At 51.5% G+C, this 17359-nt stretch overlaps 2 protein-coding genes across 3 annotated transcripts in view; one reads left to right on the forward strand and one right to left on the reverse strand.

Annotated features, from left to right (window-relative positions):
* Positions 1-549: 549 nt before the first annotated feature.
* LOC117438183 (thioredoxin-like protein 1) lies at positions 550-11051 on the reverse strand. Of its 2 annotated transcripts, XM_034073652.1 has the most exons (9): positions 10891-11051; positions 10524-10620; positions 9755-9792; positions 9470-9599; positions 3490-3612; positions 2903-2972; positions 2611-2783; positions 2385-2489; positions 550-699 (listed from the first exon to the last, which is right to left on the reverse strand). In XM_034073652.1, the coding sequence occupies exons 1-9, from the start codon at positions 10986-10988 to the stop codon at positions 670-672; spliced, it is 864 nt and encodes a 287-aa protein (XP_033929543.1). In that variant the 5' UTR covers positions 10989-11051; the 3' UTR covers positions 550-669. The 2 variants fall into 2 exon arrangements, with proteins under 2 accessions (XP_033929543.1, XP_033929544.1); XM_034073653.1 differs by lacking the exon at positions 9755-9792 and having other exon boundaries at positions 9470-9637.
* Positions 11052-12434: 1383 nt separating this feature from the next.
* LOC117438193 (WD repeat-containing protein 7-like) overlaps positions 12435-17359 on the forward strand; it is a 50578-nt gene continuing 45653 nt past the window's right edge. The window contains exons 1-2 of the mRNA XM_034073675.1: positions 12435-12595; positions 14507-14670. Coding sequence (XP_033929566.1) covers positions 14512-14670 — 159 coding nt within the window. The 5' untranslated portion in view covers positions 12435-12595; positions 14507-14511. The remainder of the gene's footprint in view (positions 12596-14506; positions 14671-17359) is intronic.

Raw genomic sequence — 17359 nt, forward strand, 5'->3', positions numbered from 1 at the left:
TCCCATTCCCTGTTATCCCAATCCCATTCCCTGTTATCCCAATCCCATTCCCTGTTATCCAATCCCATTCCCTGTTATCCCAATCCCATTCCCTGTTACCCAATCCCATTCCCTATTATCCCAATCCCATTCCTTATTATCCCAATCCCATTCCCTGTTATCCCAATCCCATTCCCTGTTATCCCAATCCCATTCCCTATTATCCCAATCCCCATTCCCTGTTATCCAATCCCCATTCCCTATTATCCCAATCCCATTCCCTGTTATCCAATCCCATTCCCTGTTATCCAATCCCCACTCCCTATTATCCCAATCCCATTCCCTGTTATCCAATCCCATTCCCTGTTATCCTTATCCCATTCCCTATTATCCCAACCCCATTCCCTATTATCCCAATCCCATTCCCTATTATCCCAATCCCATTCCCTGTTATCCCATTCCCTATTATCCCAATCCCATTCCCTGTTATCCCAACCCCATTCCAAACACTGTTGGGATCGGATCCGGGAATTCCGGGATCATCCCCCCCCCCCTCCCCTTTTCCCCTTGGAAAAGGCATGGAATTTTATTTACAAGTCACACAAGGGGGGGGGGAGAACATTGGGAATGTCGGGAATCCGTTGGGAATAGCGGGATGGGCTCGCGGCATTCCCGACGTCGGGAATGGGCTCAGTGGCTCTCTCCTTTCTTGCCCACCACCTGCGGAGAGAAGAGGGAGGAGATGGGAGGGGATTCCTGAAACTAGGAAAAGCAGCATTCCCGAAAGTGGGAAAAGGTGGAATTCCCAAAAGTGGGAAAAGGTGGAATTCCCGAAAGTGGGAAAAAACAGTATTCCCAAAGTGGGAAAAGAGGCATTCCCGAAAGTAGGAAAAGGCGGTATTCCTTAAAGTGGGAAAAGGCGGTATTCCTGAAACTGGGAAAAGGTGGTATTCCTGAAAGTGGGAAAAGGTGGAATTCCCGAAAGTGGGAAATAACAGTATTCCCAAAGTGGGAAAAGCAGCATTCCCGAAAGTGGGAAAAGCGGTATTCCCGAAAAAGGGAAAAGCCGGTATTCCCAAAACTAGGAAAAGCAGCATTCCCAAAGTGGGAAAAGGTGGTATTCCCGAATGTGGGAAAAAACAGTATTCCTGAAAGTGGGAAAAGCAGCATTCCCAAAGTGGGAAAAGGCAGTATTCCCAAAAGTGGGAAAAGGTGGAATTCCTGAAAGTGGGAAAAGCAGCATTCCAAAACTGGGAAAACATGGTATTCCTTAAAGTGGGAAAAAGCGGTATTCCCAAAACTGGGAAAAGGTGGAATTCCTGAAAGTGGGAAAAGCGGCATTCCGAAAGTGGGAAAACATGGTATTCCCGAAAGTGGGAAAAGGCAGTATTCCTTAAAGTGGGAAAAGCCAGTATTCCTGAAAGTGGGAAAAAACAGTATTCCCAAAAGTGGGAAAAGGCAGTATTCCTGAAAGTGGGAAAAGCAGCATTCCCAAAAGTGGGAAAAGGCGGTATTCCGAAAGTGGGAAAACGTGGTATTCCTGAAAATGGGAAAAGCAGGTATTCCTGAAAGTGGGAAAAGCGGCATTCCGAAAGTGGGAAAACATGGTATTCCTTAAAGTGGGAAAAGGTGGAATTCCCGAAAGTGGGACAAAACAGTATTCCCAAAAGTGGGAAAAGCTGGCATTCCTGAATGTGCGAAAAGCGGCATTCCTGAAAGTGGGAAAAGGTGGTATTCCCAAAAGTGGGAAAAGGCAGTATTCCTGAAAATGGGAAAAGGTGGTAGTCCTTAAAGTGGGAAAAGGCGGTATTCCCAAAAGTGGGAAAAGCGGCATTCCAAAAAGGGGGAAAACATGGTATTCCGAAAGTGGGAAAAGCTGGTGTTCCTGAAACTGGGAAAAAACGGTATTCCCAAAAGTGGGAAAAGCTGGTATTCCCGAAAATGGGAAAAGTCGGTATTCCCGAAAGTGGGAAAAAACAGTATTCCCAAAGTGGGAAAAGGTGGTATTCCTGAAAGTGGGAAAAGCTGGTGTTCCTGAAAGTGGGAAAAGGTGGCATTCTGAAAGTGGGAAAAGGCGGTATTCCCAAAACTGGGAAAAGCGGCATTCCCAAAGTGGGAAAAGCCGGTATTCCTCAAAGTGGGAAAACCTTGGAAAAGCGGCATTCCTTAATTCAGGAAATGTGAAAAGCTGGGAAAAGCGGCATTCCTGAAGTCAGGAAGTGGGAAAACCTTGGGAAAAGTGGGATTCCTGCATTCAGGAAGTGGGAAAAACCTTGGAAAAGCAGCATTCCTACATTCAGGAAGCAGAATAAACTTGGATAAGCAGCATTCCCAAAGTCAGGAAGCACAATAAGCTTGGATAAGCGGCATTCCCGACATCGGGAATGGGGCTAAGCCCGACTCACCCTCTTGAAGTCATTCATGTTAGTGGCCTGCACTGGAGTCCCAATGAAGGTGAAGTAGGAAATCCTGGTGGTCTCCTCATCCCCATGGTTAGACTGGACAAAGAGCTGGGAACAGCAGGAAAACCGGGATCAGCATTCCCGAATCCGGGAATTCCGCCTGTTATCCAATGGGATTTGGGGTTTAAAGCGTCCCAATGGAATTCCCAAGGTCGGGAATGGGCCTTACGGTCACGCTATTGACGTTCTGGAACTTGACGTAGCGCAACGGGATGATCCCGTCTTCCCGGATCTCATCCCGGCTTAATTCCAGGGATTGGGTGGGTTCGCTCCGTTCGGCTTCCTCAAAATCCATGGATCGAGGGAGATTAGTGAAGATCTTGACGGATTTGGGGCCTTGGCCTGGGAAAAACGGGATCGGGAATGGGAATAAGGTTGGGAAGCGCGAAAACGGCGTTCCCGTAGCATTATCCCATAGGATTATCCTATGGGATTATCCTATAGGAATGGGGTTCACGCACCGTTGTCCGGGCCTTGGAATTTCATGGAGTAGAGCTTGACGGGTTGGCTGAAGGCGACGGTGATGAGGAGCTAAGGGAAGATAAGGAAGCAGCATTCCAGAAGTTGGGAATACTCATTGGATCTGCCCTTTAAGACCCATTTTATCCCAAAATCCCACTGTTTTCCATAGGAAAATGGATGGATTCCAATGGGAAACGCTTCCCAAAGGTGGGAATGGGATGGAGGAATGATCCCGATGGACATGGAATGAAGCAGCATTCCAGAAGTTGGGAATGCTCATTGGATCTGCCCTTTAAAACCCATTTTATCCCAAAATCCCACTGTTTTCCATAGGGAAAATGGATGGATTCCGATGGGAAACGCGTCCCAAAGGTGGGAATGGGATAATGGGATGATCCCGATGGACATGGGAAGAAGCAGCATTCCAGAAGTTGGGAATACTCATTGGAACCACTCTTTAAAACCCATTTTATCCCAAAATCCCACTGTTTTCCATAGGGAAATGGATGGATTCCAATGGGAAACGCTTCCCAAAGGTGGGAATGGGGTAATGGGATGATCCCTATGGATAATCCCATGGGATAACCTGCTGGTCGCAGTCGGATTCCAGGTAGGAAGCATCTCTCCGGAGGCAGTTGTCGAAGCCATGCTGGTCACTCTCATTGAGGCACTCGCAGCCGGCCTTGTTGATGAAGGGCAGGAGATCCATCTGGGAATGGGGGGATACATTGGGAATCATTGGGATACATGGATTGGGAATCATTGGGATGCATGGAATGGGATGCACAGGGATACATAGATTGGATTGGGAAGGGTTGGGATGCGTTGGGATGCATGGATTGGGAATCATCAGGATACATGCATTGGGATGCATGGATTGGGTTGGGAAGAGTTGGGATGTGTGGATTGGGATGCATTGGATTGGATTGGGATGCGTGGATTGGGTTGGGAAGCATTGGGATGCATGGATTGGGATGCATGGAATGGGAAGTGTTGGGATACGTGGATTGGGATGCATGGATTGGATTGAGAAGGGTTGGGATGTATGGATTGGATTGGGATGCGTTGGGATGCATGGATTGGGAATCATTGGGATACATGGATTGGGATGCATGGATTGGGATGCATGGATTGGATTGGGAAGGATTGGGATGTGTGGATTGGATTGGGAATCATTGGGATACATGGATTGGGATGCATGGATTGGGAAGGGTTGGGATGCATGCATTGGGATGCGTGGATTGGGATGCATTGGGATGTGTGGATTGGATTGGGATGCGTTGGGATACATGGATTGGGATGCATGGATTGGGATGTAGGGATTGGGATGCACAGGGATGCAGGGAGTGGATTGGGAAGGGTTGGGATGCGTGGATTGGATTGGGATGCAGGGAGTGGATTGGGAAGGGTTGGGATGTGTGGATTGGATGGGGATGTGTTGGGATGCATGGATTGGGATGCATGGATTGGATTGGGAAGGGTTGGGATGAAGGGCAGGCACTCGCAGCCAGCCTTGTTGATGAAGGGCAGGAGATCCATCTGGGAATGGGGGGAATCATCGGGATACATGGATTAGATTGGGATGCATTGGGATGGGTGCATTGGGAAGCGTTGGGATGCATGGATTGGGATGTATGGATTGGATTGGGAAGGGTTGGGATGCAGGGATTGGGATGCGTTGGGATGCGTGGATTGGATTGGGAAGGGTTGGGATGTGTGGATTGGGATGCGTGGATTGGGATGCATTGGGATGCATAGATTGGATTGGGAAGGGTTGGGATGTGTGGATTGGATTGGGAAGGGTTGGGATGCGTGGATTGGGATGTGTGGATTGGGATGCATTGGGATGTATGGATTGGATTGGGATGGATTGGGATGCATGGATTGGATTGGGAAGGGTTGGGATGAAGGGCAGGCACTCGCAGCCGGCCTTGTTGATGAAGGGCAGGAGATCCATCTGGGAATGGGATACATGGGTTGGGAATCATTGGGATACATGGATTGGGATGCATGGATTGGATTGGGAAGGGTTGGGATGCATGGATTGGATTAGGAAGGGTTGGGATACATGGATTGGGATGGATTGGGAAGCATTTGGATGCAGGGATTGGATTGGGATGCGTTGGGATGCATGGATTGGGATGGATTGGGAAGGGTTGGGATGCGTGGATTGGATTGGGATGCATGGATTGGATTGGGAAGGGTTGGGATGCATGGATTGGATTAGGAAGGGTTGGGATACATGGATTGGGATGGATTGGGAAGCATTTGGATGCAGGGATTGGATTGGGATGCGTTGGGATGCATGGATTGGGATGGATTGGGAAGGGTTGGGATGCGTGGATTGGATTGGGATGCATGGATTGGATTGGGAAGGGTTGGGATGCGTGGATTGGATTGGGATGCATGGATTGGATTGGGAAGGGTTGGGATGCATGGATTGGGATGCAGGGATTGGGATGTAGGGATTGGGAAGGGTTGGGATACGTGGATTGGATTGGGAAGGGTTGGGATGAAGGGCAGGCACTCGCAGCCGGCCTTGTTGATGAAGGGCAGGAGATCCATCTGGGAATGGGATACATGGATTGGGATGGGTTGGGAATCATCGGGATACATGGATTGGGATGTATGGATTGGATTGGGATGCGTTGGGATACATGGATTGGGATGCATTGGGATGCAGGGATTGGATTGGATTGGATTGGGAAGCATTTGGATGGGTGGATTGGGATGCATGGATTGGGAAGTGTTGGGATGCATGGATTGGATTGGGAAGGGTTGGGATGAAGGGCAGGAGATCCATATGGGAATGGGGGGATGCGTGGGATACGTGGGTTGGGATGCACAGCGATACATGGATTGGAATGGGATGCATGGATTGGATTGGGAAGGGTTGGAATGCATGGATTGGGATGCGTGGATTGGGATGCGTTGGGATGTATGGATTGGGAAGGGTTGGGATGCATGGATTGGATTGGGAAGTGCTGGGATGCATGGATTGGGAATCATTGGGATACATGGATTGGGATGTGTGGATTGGGGTGCATTGGGATGCATGGATTGGGATGCAGGGATTGGATTGGGATGCGTTGGGATGCATGGATTGGGATGCACAGGGATGCGGGGATTGGAATGGCATTCATTGGGAAGCGTTGGGATGTGTGGATTGGGATGCATGGATTGGATTGGGAAGGGTTGGGATACATGGATTGGGATGCATGGATTGGGAAGCATTGGGATGTGGGGAGGGGATTGGGATACATGGATTGGGATGCATGGATTGGATTGGGAAGGGTTGGGATGCATGGATTGGGATGCATGGATTGGATTGGGAAGCATTGGGATGCGGGGAGGGGATTGGGATACGTTGGGATGCATGGATTGGGATGCAGAGAGTGGGTTGGGATGCGTTGGGATGTGTGGATTGGGAAGGGTTGGGATGCATGGATTGGATTGGGAAAGGTTGGGATACGTGGATTGGGATGTGTTGGGATGCGTGGATCCCATAGGGAATGATTCCTGAATCCCATAGCAAATGATCCCTCCATCCCATAGACAATGATCCCTACATCTGATATGATCCCTCTATCCCATAGGGAATGATGGCTCCATCTAATAGGAAATAATCCTTCCACCCCATAAGGAATCATCCCATTAGGAATGATCCCTCCATCTCACAAGGAATCACCCACCCATCCCATAGGGAATGATCTCTCTATCCCATAGGGATCGACCTCTCCATCCTATAGGGAATCATCCCATAGCGAATAACCCTTCTATCCCATAGGGAATGATCCCTGCATCCCATAGGAAACAATCCCTGCATCCCATAGGGAACGATCCCCACATCCCATAGAGAACAATCCCCATATCCCATAGGGAACGATCCCCATATCCCATTGGGAATGATCCCTGCATCCCATAGGAAACAACCCCCGCATCCCATAGCGAATGATCCCTGCATCCCATAGGGAACAATCCCTCCATGCCATTGGGAATGATCCCTCTATCCCATAGGGAATGATTCTTCCATCCCATAGAGAATGACCCTTCTATCCCATAGGGAATGATTTTCCCATCCCATAGGGAACGATCCCTCCATCCCATAGGGAATGATTTCCCCATCCCATAAGGAATGATTGTTCTATCCCATAGGAAATGATCCCTGCATCCCATAGGAAATGATCCCTCTATCCCATAGAGAACGATCCCCACATCCCATAGGAAACAATCCCCACATCCCATATGAAACAATCCCCACATCCCATATGGAACAATCCCCACATCCCATAGGGAACAATCCCCACATCCCATTGGGAATGATCCCCACATCCCATATGGAACAATCCCCATATCCCATAGGGAATGATCCCTCCATCCCATAGGGAAAGATTTTCCCATCCCATACAGAATGATTGTTCTATCCCATTGGGAATGATCCCTACATCCCATTGGGAATGATCCCAGTATCCCATATGGAACAGTCCCCATATCCCATAGGGAACAATCTCCGCATCCCATAGGGAACGATCCTTCTATCCCATAGAAAATGACCCTTCAATCTCATAGGGAATGATTTTCCCATCCCATAGGAAACAATCCCCATATCCCATAGGGAACAATCCCCGCATTCCATTGGGAATGATCCCTGCATCCCATAGGGAACAATTCTTCCATCCCATAGGGAACGACCCCTGCATCCCATAGGCAATGATCCTTCTATCCCATAGGGAATGATTTTCCCATCCCATATAGAACAATTCCTGCATGCCATAGGAAACAACCCCTGCATCCCATAGGGAATGATCCATTGATCCAATAAGGAATGATCTATTGATCCCATAGGGAACGATCCCCACATCCCATATGGAACGATCCCCGTATCCCATAGGAAACGATCCCTGCATCCCATAGGAAACGATCCCTGCATCCCATAAGGAACAATCCCCGCATCCCATAGGGAACGATCCCTGCATCCCATATGGAACAATCCCTCCATCCCATAGGAAACAACCCCCGCGTCCCATAGGGAATGATTCTTCCATCCCATAGGGAATGATTCTTCCATCCCATTGGGAACGATCCCTGCATCCCATAGGAAACAATCCCCGCATCCCATTGGAAATGATCCCCATATCCCATTGGGAATGATCCCTCCACGCCATAGGGAATGACCCTTCTATCCCATAAGAAATGGTTTTCCCATCCCATATGGAACAATTCCTGCATCCCATAGGAAATGATCCCTGCATCCCATAGAGAATGATCCATTGATCCAATAAGGAATGATCTATTGATCCCTTAGGGAACAATCCCCATATCCCATATGGAATGATCCCTGTATCCCATAGGAAACGACCCCTGCATCCCATAGGAAACGATCCCTGCATCCCATAAGGAACAATCCCCATATCCCATAGGGAACAATCCCTCCATCCCATTGGGAATGATCCCTCCATCCCATAGGGAACAATTCTTCCATCCCATAGGGAACGACCCCTGTATCCCATAGAAAACGATCCATTGATCCCATATGGAATGATCCCATATCCCATAGGGACCAATCCCCACATCCCATAGGGAATGATCCCCATATCCCATATGGAACAACCCCCGCATCCCATAGGGAATGATCCCTGTATCCCATATGAAACAATCCCCACATCCCATTGGGAATGACCCCTCCATCCCATAGGAAATGATCCATTGATCCCATATGGAATGATCCCTGCATCCCATAGGAAACAACCCCTGCATCTCATATGGAACAATCCCTGCATCCCATTGGGAATGATCCCTCCATCCCATTGGGAATGATACCCCCATCCCATAAGAAATGATCCCTGCATCCCATATGGAACAACCCCTGCATCCCATAGGGAACGATCCATTGATCCCATATGGAATGACCCCCGCATCCCATAGGGAATGATCCCTCCATCCCATAGGAAACGATCCCAGCATCCCATAGGGAACGATCCCCACATCCCATAGGGAATGACCCCTCCATCCCATAGGGAATGATCCCCGCATCCCATAGGAAACAATCCCCACATCCCATAGGGAATGATCCTTCTATCCCATAGGGAATGATACCCACATCCCATAGGAAAAAAACCCCGCATCCCATAGGCAACGATTCTTTCATCCCATAGGAAATGATCCTTCTATCCCATAGGGAATGGTTTTCCCATCCCATAGAAAACAATCCCCACATCCCATAGAGAACAATCCCTATATCCCATATGGAACAATCCCCACATCCCATAGGGAATAATCCCCACATCCCATAGGGAATGATCCCTGCATCCCATAGGGAATAATCCCCCCATCCCATTGGGAATGACCCCTCCATCCCATAGGGAATGACTTTCCCATCCCATATGGAACGATCCCTGCACCCCATAGGCAACGATCCCCACATCCCATAGGGAACAATCCCTGCATCCCATTGGGAATGATCCCTGCATCCCATACGGAACAATCCCCACATCCCATAGGAAACAATCCCCATATCCCATACAGAACACCCCCCATATCCCATAGGACCCCCCCCCCCTACGCACGTATCCCTTGGGAATATCGGCCTCCTCGCCGGCCTCGTGCTCCAGGTGCAGCTTGAGCTTCTCCTCCAATCCCATGGGATCCGCTCCCTGGTACTGGTCGATCCGGACTTTGTTCCGGAAGAACAGGAATGTCGGCGTGGCCGAGATGTTGTGGGCGGCAGCTGTGGCCTAGGGAGGCGGTATTCCAGAAACATGGAATTGTCCATTGGATCCCATTGGATCCATAGGGAATGAGGTTGGGAATGGGTTTAACCCATTGGATCCATAGGGAATGAGGTTGGGAATGTCGGCGTGGCCGAGATGTTGTGGGCGGCGGCTGTGGCCTAGGGATGCGGCATTCCCGACAGCTGGAATCTCCCATTGGATCCCATTGGATCCATAGGGAATGAGGTTGGGAATGGGGTTTAGCCATAGGGAATGAGGTTGGGGAGGTGCTGAACCCATTGGATGTTGTGGGCGGCGGCTGTGGCCTAGGGATGCGGCATTCCAGAAACATGGAATCACCCATTGGATCCATAGGGAATAACATTGGGGAGGGGGTGAAGCCATTGGATCCATAGGGAATGAGGTTGGGGAGGTGCTGAACCCATTGGATGTTGTGGGCGGCAGCTGTGCCCTAGGGATGCGGCATTCCCGAAACATGGAATCACCCATTGGATCCATAGGGAATGAGGTTGGGAATGGGGTTAACCCATTGGATCCATAGGGATAAGGTTGGGGATGGGTTTAACTGCTCCAATCCATAGGGAATGATGTTGGGCACGTACATAATCCATTGGATCCATAGGGAATAATGTTGGGAATGGCTTTATCCATAGGGAATAACGTTGGGAATGGCTTTAACCCCTCCTATCCATAGGGAATAACGTTGGGAATGGCTTGACCCATAGGGAATAACATTGGGAATGGCTTTAACCCATCCAATCCATAGGGAATAAGGTTGGGGAGGTACTTAGCCCATTCAATCCATAGGGAATAATGTTGGGAATGGCTTTAACCCGTCGGATCCATAGGGAATAACATTGGGAATACCATTATCCATAGGGAATCCCACCTGGCACTGGTGCACATCCACCTCCAGGAACGCGGCCTGCGGGTACTTGGTGCTGAGGGCGCTGAAGGCCGGCGCGATCCGGACACAGGGGCCACAGCTGCGGACAAGGCACAGATCCAATGGGATACAGCAGCATTCCCAACGTTATCCATAGGGAATGTCCTCCCTTAACCCATCCGGATCCCATAAGGAAGCCTTTATAGGGCCATTCCCATCGGGAATGCCGCGTCACGACTAGGCCGCAACGACCAGGCCCGAACCCCCCCCCGTTTACCTCAGCGCACAGGCCCCATTCCCAACCCCATTCCCGGCCCCATTCCCAACCCCATTCCCGATCCCATTCCCGATCCCAAGCCGGGATACTGACCCCCTCATGGTGAACTTGACGACGGCCAAACGGGATCCAATGGAGCCCAATTCCGGTTGGAATTCCGCGTCATTCCCGATGGGCTTCACCCCCCCCATGGCTGCGGCTCCCCCGGAGCTGCGGCGTCACGGCCGGAAGGGGAGGACCGGAAGTGGAAGGGAGGCGCAGGCGCGGAGAGGGGGTGGTGCTGGTGGCGCCATGTTGGGTGAGGGCAAGGGGAGGGGAGGTGGAGGGAGGGCGGAAGGGGAAGGTGGTGCCGCCATCTTGGGTGAGGGCAAAGGGAAGCGGAAGCCATTTTAGGTGAGGGCAAGCGGGGGTGTGGCGTGGAAGCCATTTTAGGTAAGGGCAAAAGGAAGCGGAAGCCATTTTAGGGAAGGGCAAGGGGGCGTGGTGCCGCCGCCATTTTGGGTGAGGGCGAAAGGAACTGGCGGCCATTTTGTGTGAGGGCAAAGGAAGCGGAAGCCATTTTGGGAAGGGAAGGGGGGTGGGGGTGACGCCATCTTGTGTGAGGGCAAAAGGAAGCGGAAGCCATTTTAGGTGAGGGTAAAAGGGGAGGGACCGGCAGCCATTTTGGGTGAGGGCAAAAGGAAGCGGAAGCCATTTTAGGTATGGGCAAGGGGGGGAGTTGGTGGTGCCGCCATTTAGGTGAGGGCAAAAGGAAATGGCGGCCATTTTGGGTGAGGGCAAAAGGGGAGGGAGCGGCAGCCATTTTGGGTGAGGGCAAAGGGAAGCGGAAGCCATTTTAGCTAAGGGTGGGGGGGGGGGGTGTGGTGCCGCCGCCATTTTGGGTGAGGGCAAAAGCGGGGGGGCGGCAGCCATTTTAGATGACGACGTGGGGCGGGGTGGGGGCGCAGCCGCCATTTTGGGTGAGGGCAGAAGGAGCCGGCGGCCATTTTAGGTGAGGGCAAGGGGTTTGTGTGTGTGTATGTGTGTGGGGGGGGGGGGGTGCCGCCGCCATTTTGGGTGAGGGCAAAAGGAAGCGGAAGCCATTTTAGGTATGGGCAAGAGGGGGTGTGGTGCCGCCGCCATTTTGAGTGAGGGCAAAAGGAACTGGCGGCCATTTTGGTGAGGGCAAAAGGGGAGGGAGCGGCCGCCATTTTAGATGACGACGGGGGGCGGGGTGGGGGCGCAGCCGCCATTTTAGGTGAGGGCAAAAGGGACCGGCGGCCATTTTAGGTGAGGGCAAGGCCAGGGGGCGGAGAGGGTGACGCCATTTTAGATGACGACAGGGGGCGGGGAGCGCAGCCGCCATTTTGGGTGAGGGCAAAAGGAACCGGCGGCCATTTTAGGTGAGGGCGGGTGTGGGGTGACGCGAGAGTTCGGGTGCAGGCAAGAGGAAGCGGAAGCCATTTTAGGAAAGGGCAAAGGTGAAGTCGCCGCCGCCATTTTGTGTGAGGGCAAAAGGAGGCGGCGGCCATTGAGGTAACGGTAACCGCGGGGTATGCAGGGAGCGGCCGCCATTTTGAGGTCGGGCACAGGAAGCGGCGGCCATTTTAGGTGAGGGCAAAAGGGGAAGTAGCGGCGGCCATTTTAGGTGAGGGCAATCGCCTCGGCCGCCATGTTGCGCTGAGGGGCAGCTCCGATCCCTCGGGATCGGCAGGACCCCATTCCTGCCGTCGGGAATCCCGGCATTGGATGATCCCTATCACAAGGGGGTATCCGGTACACGGCAGCAAGCGGATGGAAGCCGCCCGCACTCACTGAGGTAAATCCCGGTTACAATCCCCATCATTCCCAATGGAATATCCATTGGGATCACTTGGGAATGGGCAGGATGAGCCCCGACCCCCCCTTACCTCCATGGGCCCCCCCCGGTCCCCATTGGTGCCCATTGAGGGCCTAGGAAGCCATTGCGCCGCCCGGTTGCCGTGGCGACGCCGCCTGCCGTAAGTGAGCGCTGGCGTGCGTGTGGGGGGGGCGCTTTACGACAGCGGCGCCATCTTTGCGGCAGGCGGCGGCGCTTGACGGCCCTGTCAGGCTCTGAGGTAACGGGAGGGAATGGGACTCGTTTTATGGCTTAAAAGCGACAGAATTCCCGATTTCCTTCGGAATTCCCGAATTCTTTCGGTATTCCCATTGGGAATGCGGTGGGAGGAGGGGGTTGGGGGCGGTGGGAATGGTTTGCAGCAGGTTCAGGGCGTTATGTTTGCTATAGAGCATCAGAGCCCGTTGTATTGGGGGGGGTATTCCAGAGGGTTGGAATTCCAGGTGGGATGGGGAGGGAAGAGTGGATCCCGATGATTCCCTAAGCTTGGAATGTGGGGGGTGTCCGGGATCAAAGGGCTGTGGTGTGTGAGGCCTTTCCCATTGGGAAGTGGGGTCCAATGATGGAATTCCCGATTGGATTGATGGAATTTGGGATGGGATTGATGGAATTTCCTAATGGGGTTGATGGAATTCCCTATTAGATTGATGGAATTCCAGATTGGATAGATGGAATTCCCAATTGGATTGATGGAATTCGGGATTGGATTGATGGAATTTTGTATTGGATTGATAGAATTCCCTAATGGTGTTGATGGAATTCCACATTGGATTGATGGAACTCTCTGTATCCCACATGGAATTCTGCTTCCCACATGGAATTCTCTCTGTATTCTGCATGAAATTCCACTTTCCACATGGAATTCTCCATGTATCCCACCTGGAATTCCACTTCCCGCATGGAATTCTCTGTATCCCGCATGGAGTTCTCTCTGTATCCTGCATGGAATACTGGTTCCCTATGGAGTTTTCCATGTATCCCACCTGGAATTCCACTTCCCATATAGAATTCTCTCTGTATCTTGCATGCAATAATGGTTCCCCATTGAATTCATTTCCTCTGTATCCCGCCTGGAATTCCACTTCCCGGATGGAATTCTCTCTGTATTCCACATGGAATTGTTTTTGTATCCTGCCTGGAATTGTGCTTCCCATCTGGAATTGCATTTCCCGTATGGAATTCTCTCTATATCCCCCATGAAATTCCGCTACCCTATGGAATACTCTCTGTATTCTGCATGGAATACTGCTTCCTTATGGAATTCTCTCTGTATCCCCCATGGAATGTTGCTTCCCTATAGAATTCTCTCTGTATCCCATATGTAATACTGGTTCCCTATGGAATTCTCTATGTATCCCATCTGGAATACCACTTCCCACATGGAATTCTCTCTATATCCCACATGAATTTCCACTTCCCTATGGAATTCTCCATGTATCCCACAGGAAATTCTGCTTCCCACATGGAATTCTCTCTGTATCCCACATGCAATACTGTTTCCCTATGAAATTCCACATGTATCCCTATGGAATTCCGCTTCCCTATGAAATTCCACATGTATCCCTATGGAATTCTGCATCCCTATGGAATCCCCCATGTATCCCTATGGAATTCTGTATTCCTATGAAATTCCCCATGTATCCCTATGGAATTCTATATCCCTATGAAATTCCTCATGTATCCCTATGGAATTCTCCATCCCTATGGAATCCCCCATGTATCCCTATGAAATTCCCCATGTATCCCTATGGAATTCTCCATCCCTATGGAATCCCCCATGTATCCCTATGGAATCCCCCATGTACCCCTATGGAATCCCCCATGTATCCCTATGGATCCTGTCTCCCACAGGCAGCATGGCCGGCAGCAGCCTGGTCCTCCCCATGGTGCTATGGGGTCACCAGGCCCCTTCCCATTGCATCTCCTGCCTGCTCCTGCTGCCCCCAGGCCCCAGTGTGCTCAGTGGATGCCAGGATGGACAGCTCTGCCTATGGGATCTGGCACCAGGACCGCAGGTGGGACAGTATTCCTGAGGTTGGGAATCACAGGGGTCAATGGGAGTCAATGGGGATCAATGGGGGTCAGTGGGGGTCAATGGGGATCAATGGAGATCAATGGGGGTCAATGCCAGGATGGACAGCTCTGCCTATGGGATCTGGCACCCGGACCGCAGGTGGGACAGTATTCCTGAGGTTGGGAATGGTGGGGGTCAGTGGGAGTCAATGGGAGTCAATGGGGATCGATGGGAGTCAATGGGGATCAATGGGAGTCAATGGGAGTCAATGGGATCAATGGGAGTCAATGGGGATCGATGGGAGTCAGTGGGGATCGATGGGGGTCAATGGGATCAATGGGAGTCAATGCGGATCAATGGGGGTCAATGGGATCAATGGGAGTTAATGGGAGTCAATGAGGATCAATGGGAGTCAATGGGGGTCAATGGGGATCAATGGGGATCAATGGGATCTGGCACCCGGACTGCAGGTGGGACAGTATTCCTGGTGTTCGGAATGGTGGGGGTCAATGGGAGTCAATGGGAGTCAATGGGGATCAGTGGGGGTCAATGGGAGTCAATGGGAGTCAATGGGGGTCAATGGGATCAATGGGAGTCAATGGGGGTCAATGGGATCAATGGGGATCGATGGGGAATCGATGGGAGTCAATGGGGGTCAATGGGAGTCAATGGGGATCAGTGGGAGTCAATAGGAGTCAATGGGGATCAATGGGATCAATGGGAGTCAATGGGGATCAATGGGAGTCAATGGGGGTCAATGTGAGTCAATGGGGATCGATGGAGATCAATGGGAGTCAATGGGAGTCAATGGGGATCAATGGGAGTCAATGCAGGTCAGTGGGAGTCAATGGGGATCAATGGGAGTCAATGGGGATCGATGGGAGTCAATGGGAGTCAATGGGGATCAATAGGGGTCAATGGGAGTCAATGGGGGTCAATGGGATCAATGGGGATCATGGAGGGTCAATGGGAGTCAATGGGAGTCAATGGGGATCGATGGGGGTCAATGGGATCAATGGGAGTCAATGGGGATCAATGGGAGTCAATGGGGGTCAATGGGTATCAATGGGGATTAATGGGGATTGATGGGGATCAATGGGAGTCAATGGGAGTCAATGGGATCTGGCGCCCGGACCGCAGGTGGGACAGTATTCCTGAGGTTGGGAATGGTGGGGGTCAATGGGAGTCAATGGGAGTCAATGGGGATCGATGGGAGTCAATGGAGATCAATGGGATCAATGGGAGTCAATGGGAGTCAATGGGGATGGATGGGAGTCAATGGGAGTCAATGGGGATCGATGGGGATCAGTGGGAGTCAATGGGAGTCAATGGGGATCCATGGGGATCGATGGGAGTCAATGGGGATCAGTGGGGGTCAATGGGAGTCAATGGGAGTCAATGGGGATCTATGGGGATCAATGGGAGTCAATGGGGATCGATGGGGATCAATGGGGGTCAATGGGGATCAATGGGGGTCAATGGGAGTCAATGGGGATCAATGGGAGTCAATGGGAGTCAATGGGAGTCAATGAGAATCAATGGAGATCAATGGGAGTCAATGGGGATCAATGGGAGTCAATGGAGATCAATGGGGATCAGTGGGAGTCAATGGGATCAATGGGAGTCAATGGGGATCAATGGGGATCGATGGGGATCAATGGGAGTCAATGGAGATCAATGGGAGTCAATAGGAGTCAATGGGGATCAATGGGAGTCAATGGGATCAATGGGGGTCAATGGGGATCAATGGGAGTCAATGGAGATCGATGGGAGTCAATGGGAGTCAATGGGATTCAATGGGATCAATGGGAGTCAATGGGGGTCAATGGGAATCGATGGGGATCAATGGGATCTGGCGCCCGGACCACAGGAGGGACAGCATTCCTGAGGTTGGGAATGGTGGGGGACAATGGGAGTCAATGGGGATCAATGGGAGTCAATAGAGATCAATGGGAGTCAATGGGATCAATGGGAGTCAATGGGGATCGATGGGAGTCAATGGGAGTCAATGGGGATCAATGGGAGTCAATAGGGATCAATGGGAGTCAATGGGGATCAATGGGGATCTATGGGAGTCAATGGGGATCGATGGGGATCGATGGGAGTCAATGGGAGTCAACGGGGATCAATGGGAGTCAATGGGGGTCAATGGGAGTCAATGGGGATCAATGAGGATCAATGGGATCTGGCGCCCGGACCACAGGTGGGACAGCATTCCTGATGTTGGGAATGGTGGCGGTCAGTGGGAGTCAATGGGAGTCAATGGGGATCGATGGGGATCAATGGGAGTCAATGGGGATCAATGGGAGTCAATGGGGATCGATGGGAGTCAATGGGGATCAATGGGAGTCAATGGGGATCAATGGGGATCAATGGGAGTCAATGAGGATCGATGGGGATCAATGGGATCAATGGGGATCGATGGGGGTCAATGGGAGTCAATGGGGATCAATGGGGGTCAATGGGAGTCAATGGGGGTCAATGGGATCTGGCACCCGGACCGCAGGTGGGACAGTATTCCTGATTATGGGAATGGTGGGGGTCAGTGGGAGTCAATGGGGATCGATGGGGATGGATGGGAGTCAATGGGGATCAATGGGGATCAATGGGAGTCAATGGGGATCAATGGGAGTCAATGGGAGTCAATGGGAGTCAATGGGGGTCAATGGGATCTGGCACCCGGACCGCAG

The sequence above is a fragment of the Melopsittacus undulatus genome (genome assembly GCF_012275295.1).
Source record: "Melopsittacus undulatus isolate bMelUnd1 chromosome W unlocalized genomic scaffold, bMelUnd1.mat.Z SUPER_W_unloc_1, whole genome shotgun sequence".
Classification (NCBI taxonomy): domain Eukaryota; kingdom Metazoa; phylum Chordata; class Aves; order Psittaciformes; family Psittaculidae; genus Melopsittacus; species Melopsittacus undulatus.

What these genes read in the sequence shown, in the direction of transcription:
- LOC117438183 (XM_034073653.1), bottom strand. Translation starts at nt 10,988, where the DNA reads ATGGGGGGGGTGAAGCCCATCGGGAATGACGCGGAATTCCAACCGGAA. An exon ending in TGGATGTGCACCAGTGCCAG is followed by an intron (nt 9,638 to 10,523) that starts GTGGGATTCCCT and finishes CCGCCTCCCTAG; the next exon opens with GCCACAGCTGCCGCCCACAA. An exon ending in ACATGAATGACTTCAAGAGG is followed by an intron (nt 700 to 2,384) that starts GTGAGTCGGGCT and finishes TTCTCTCCGCAG; the next exon opens with GTGGTGGGCAAGAAAGGAGA.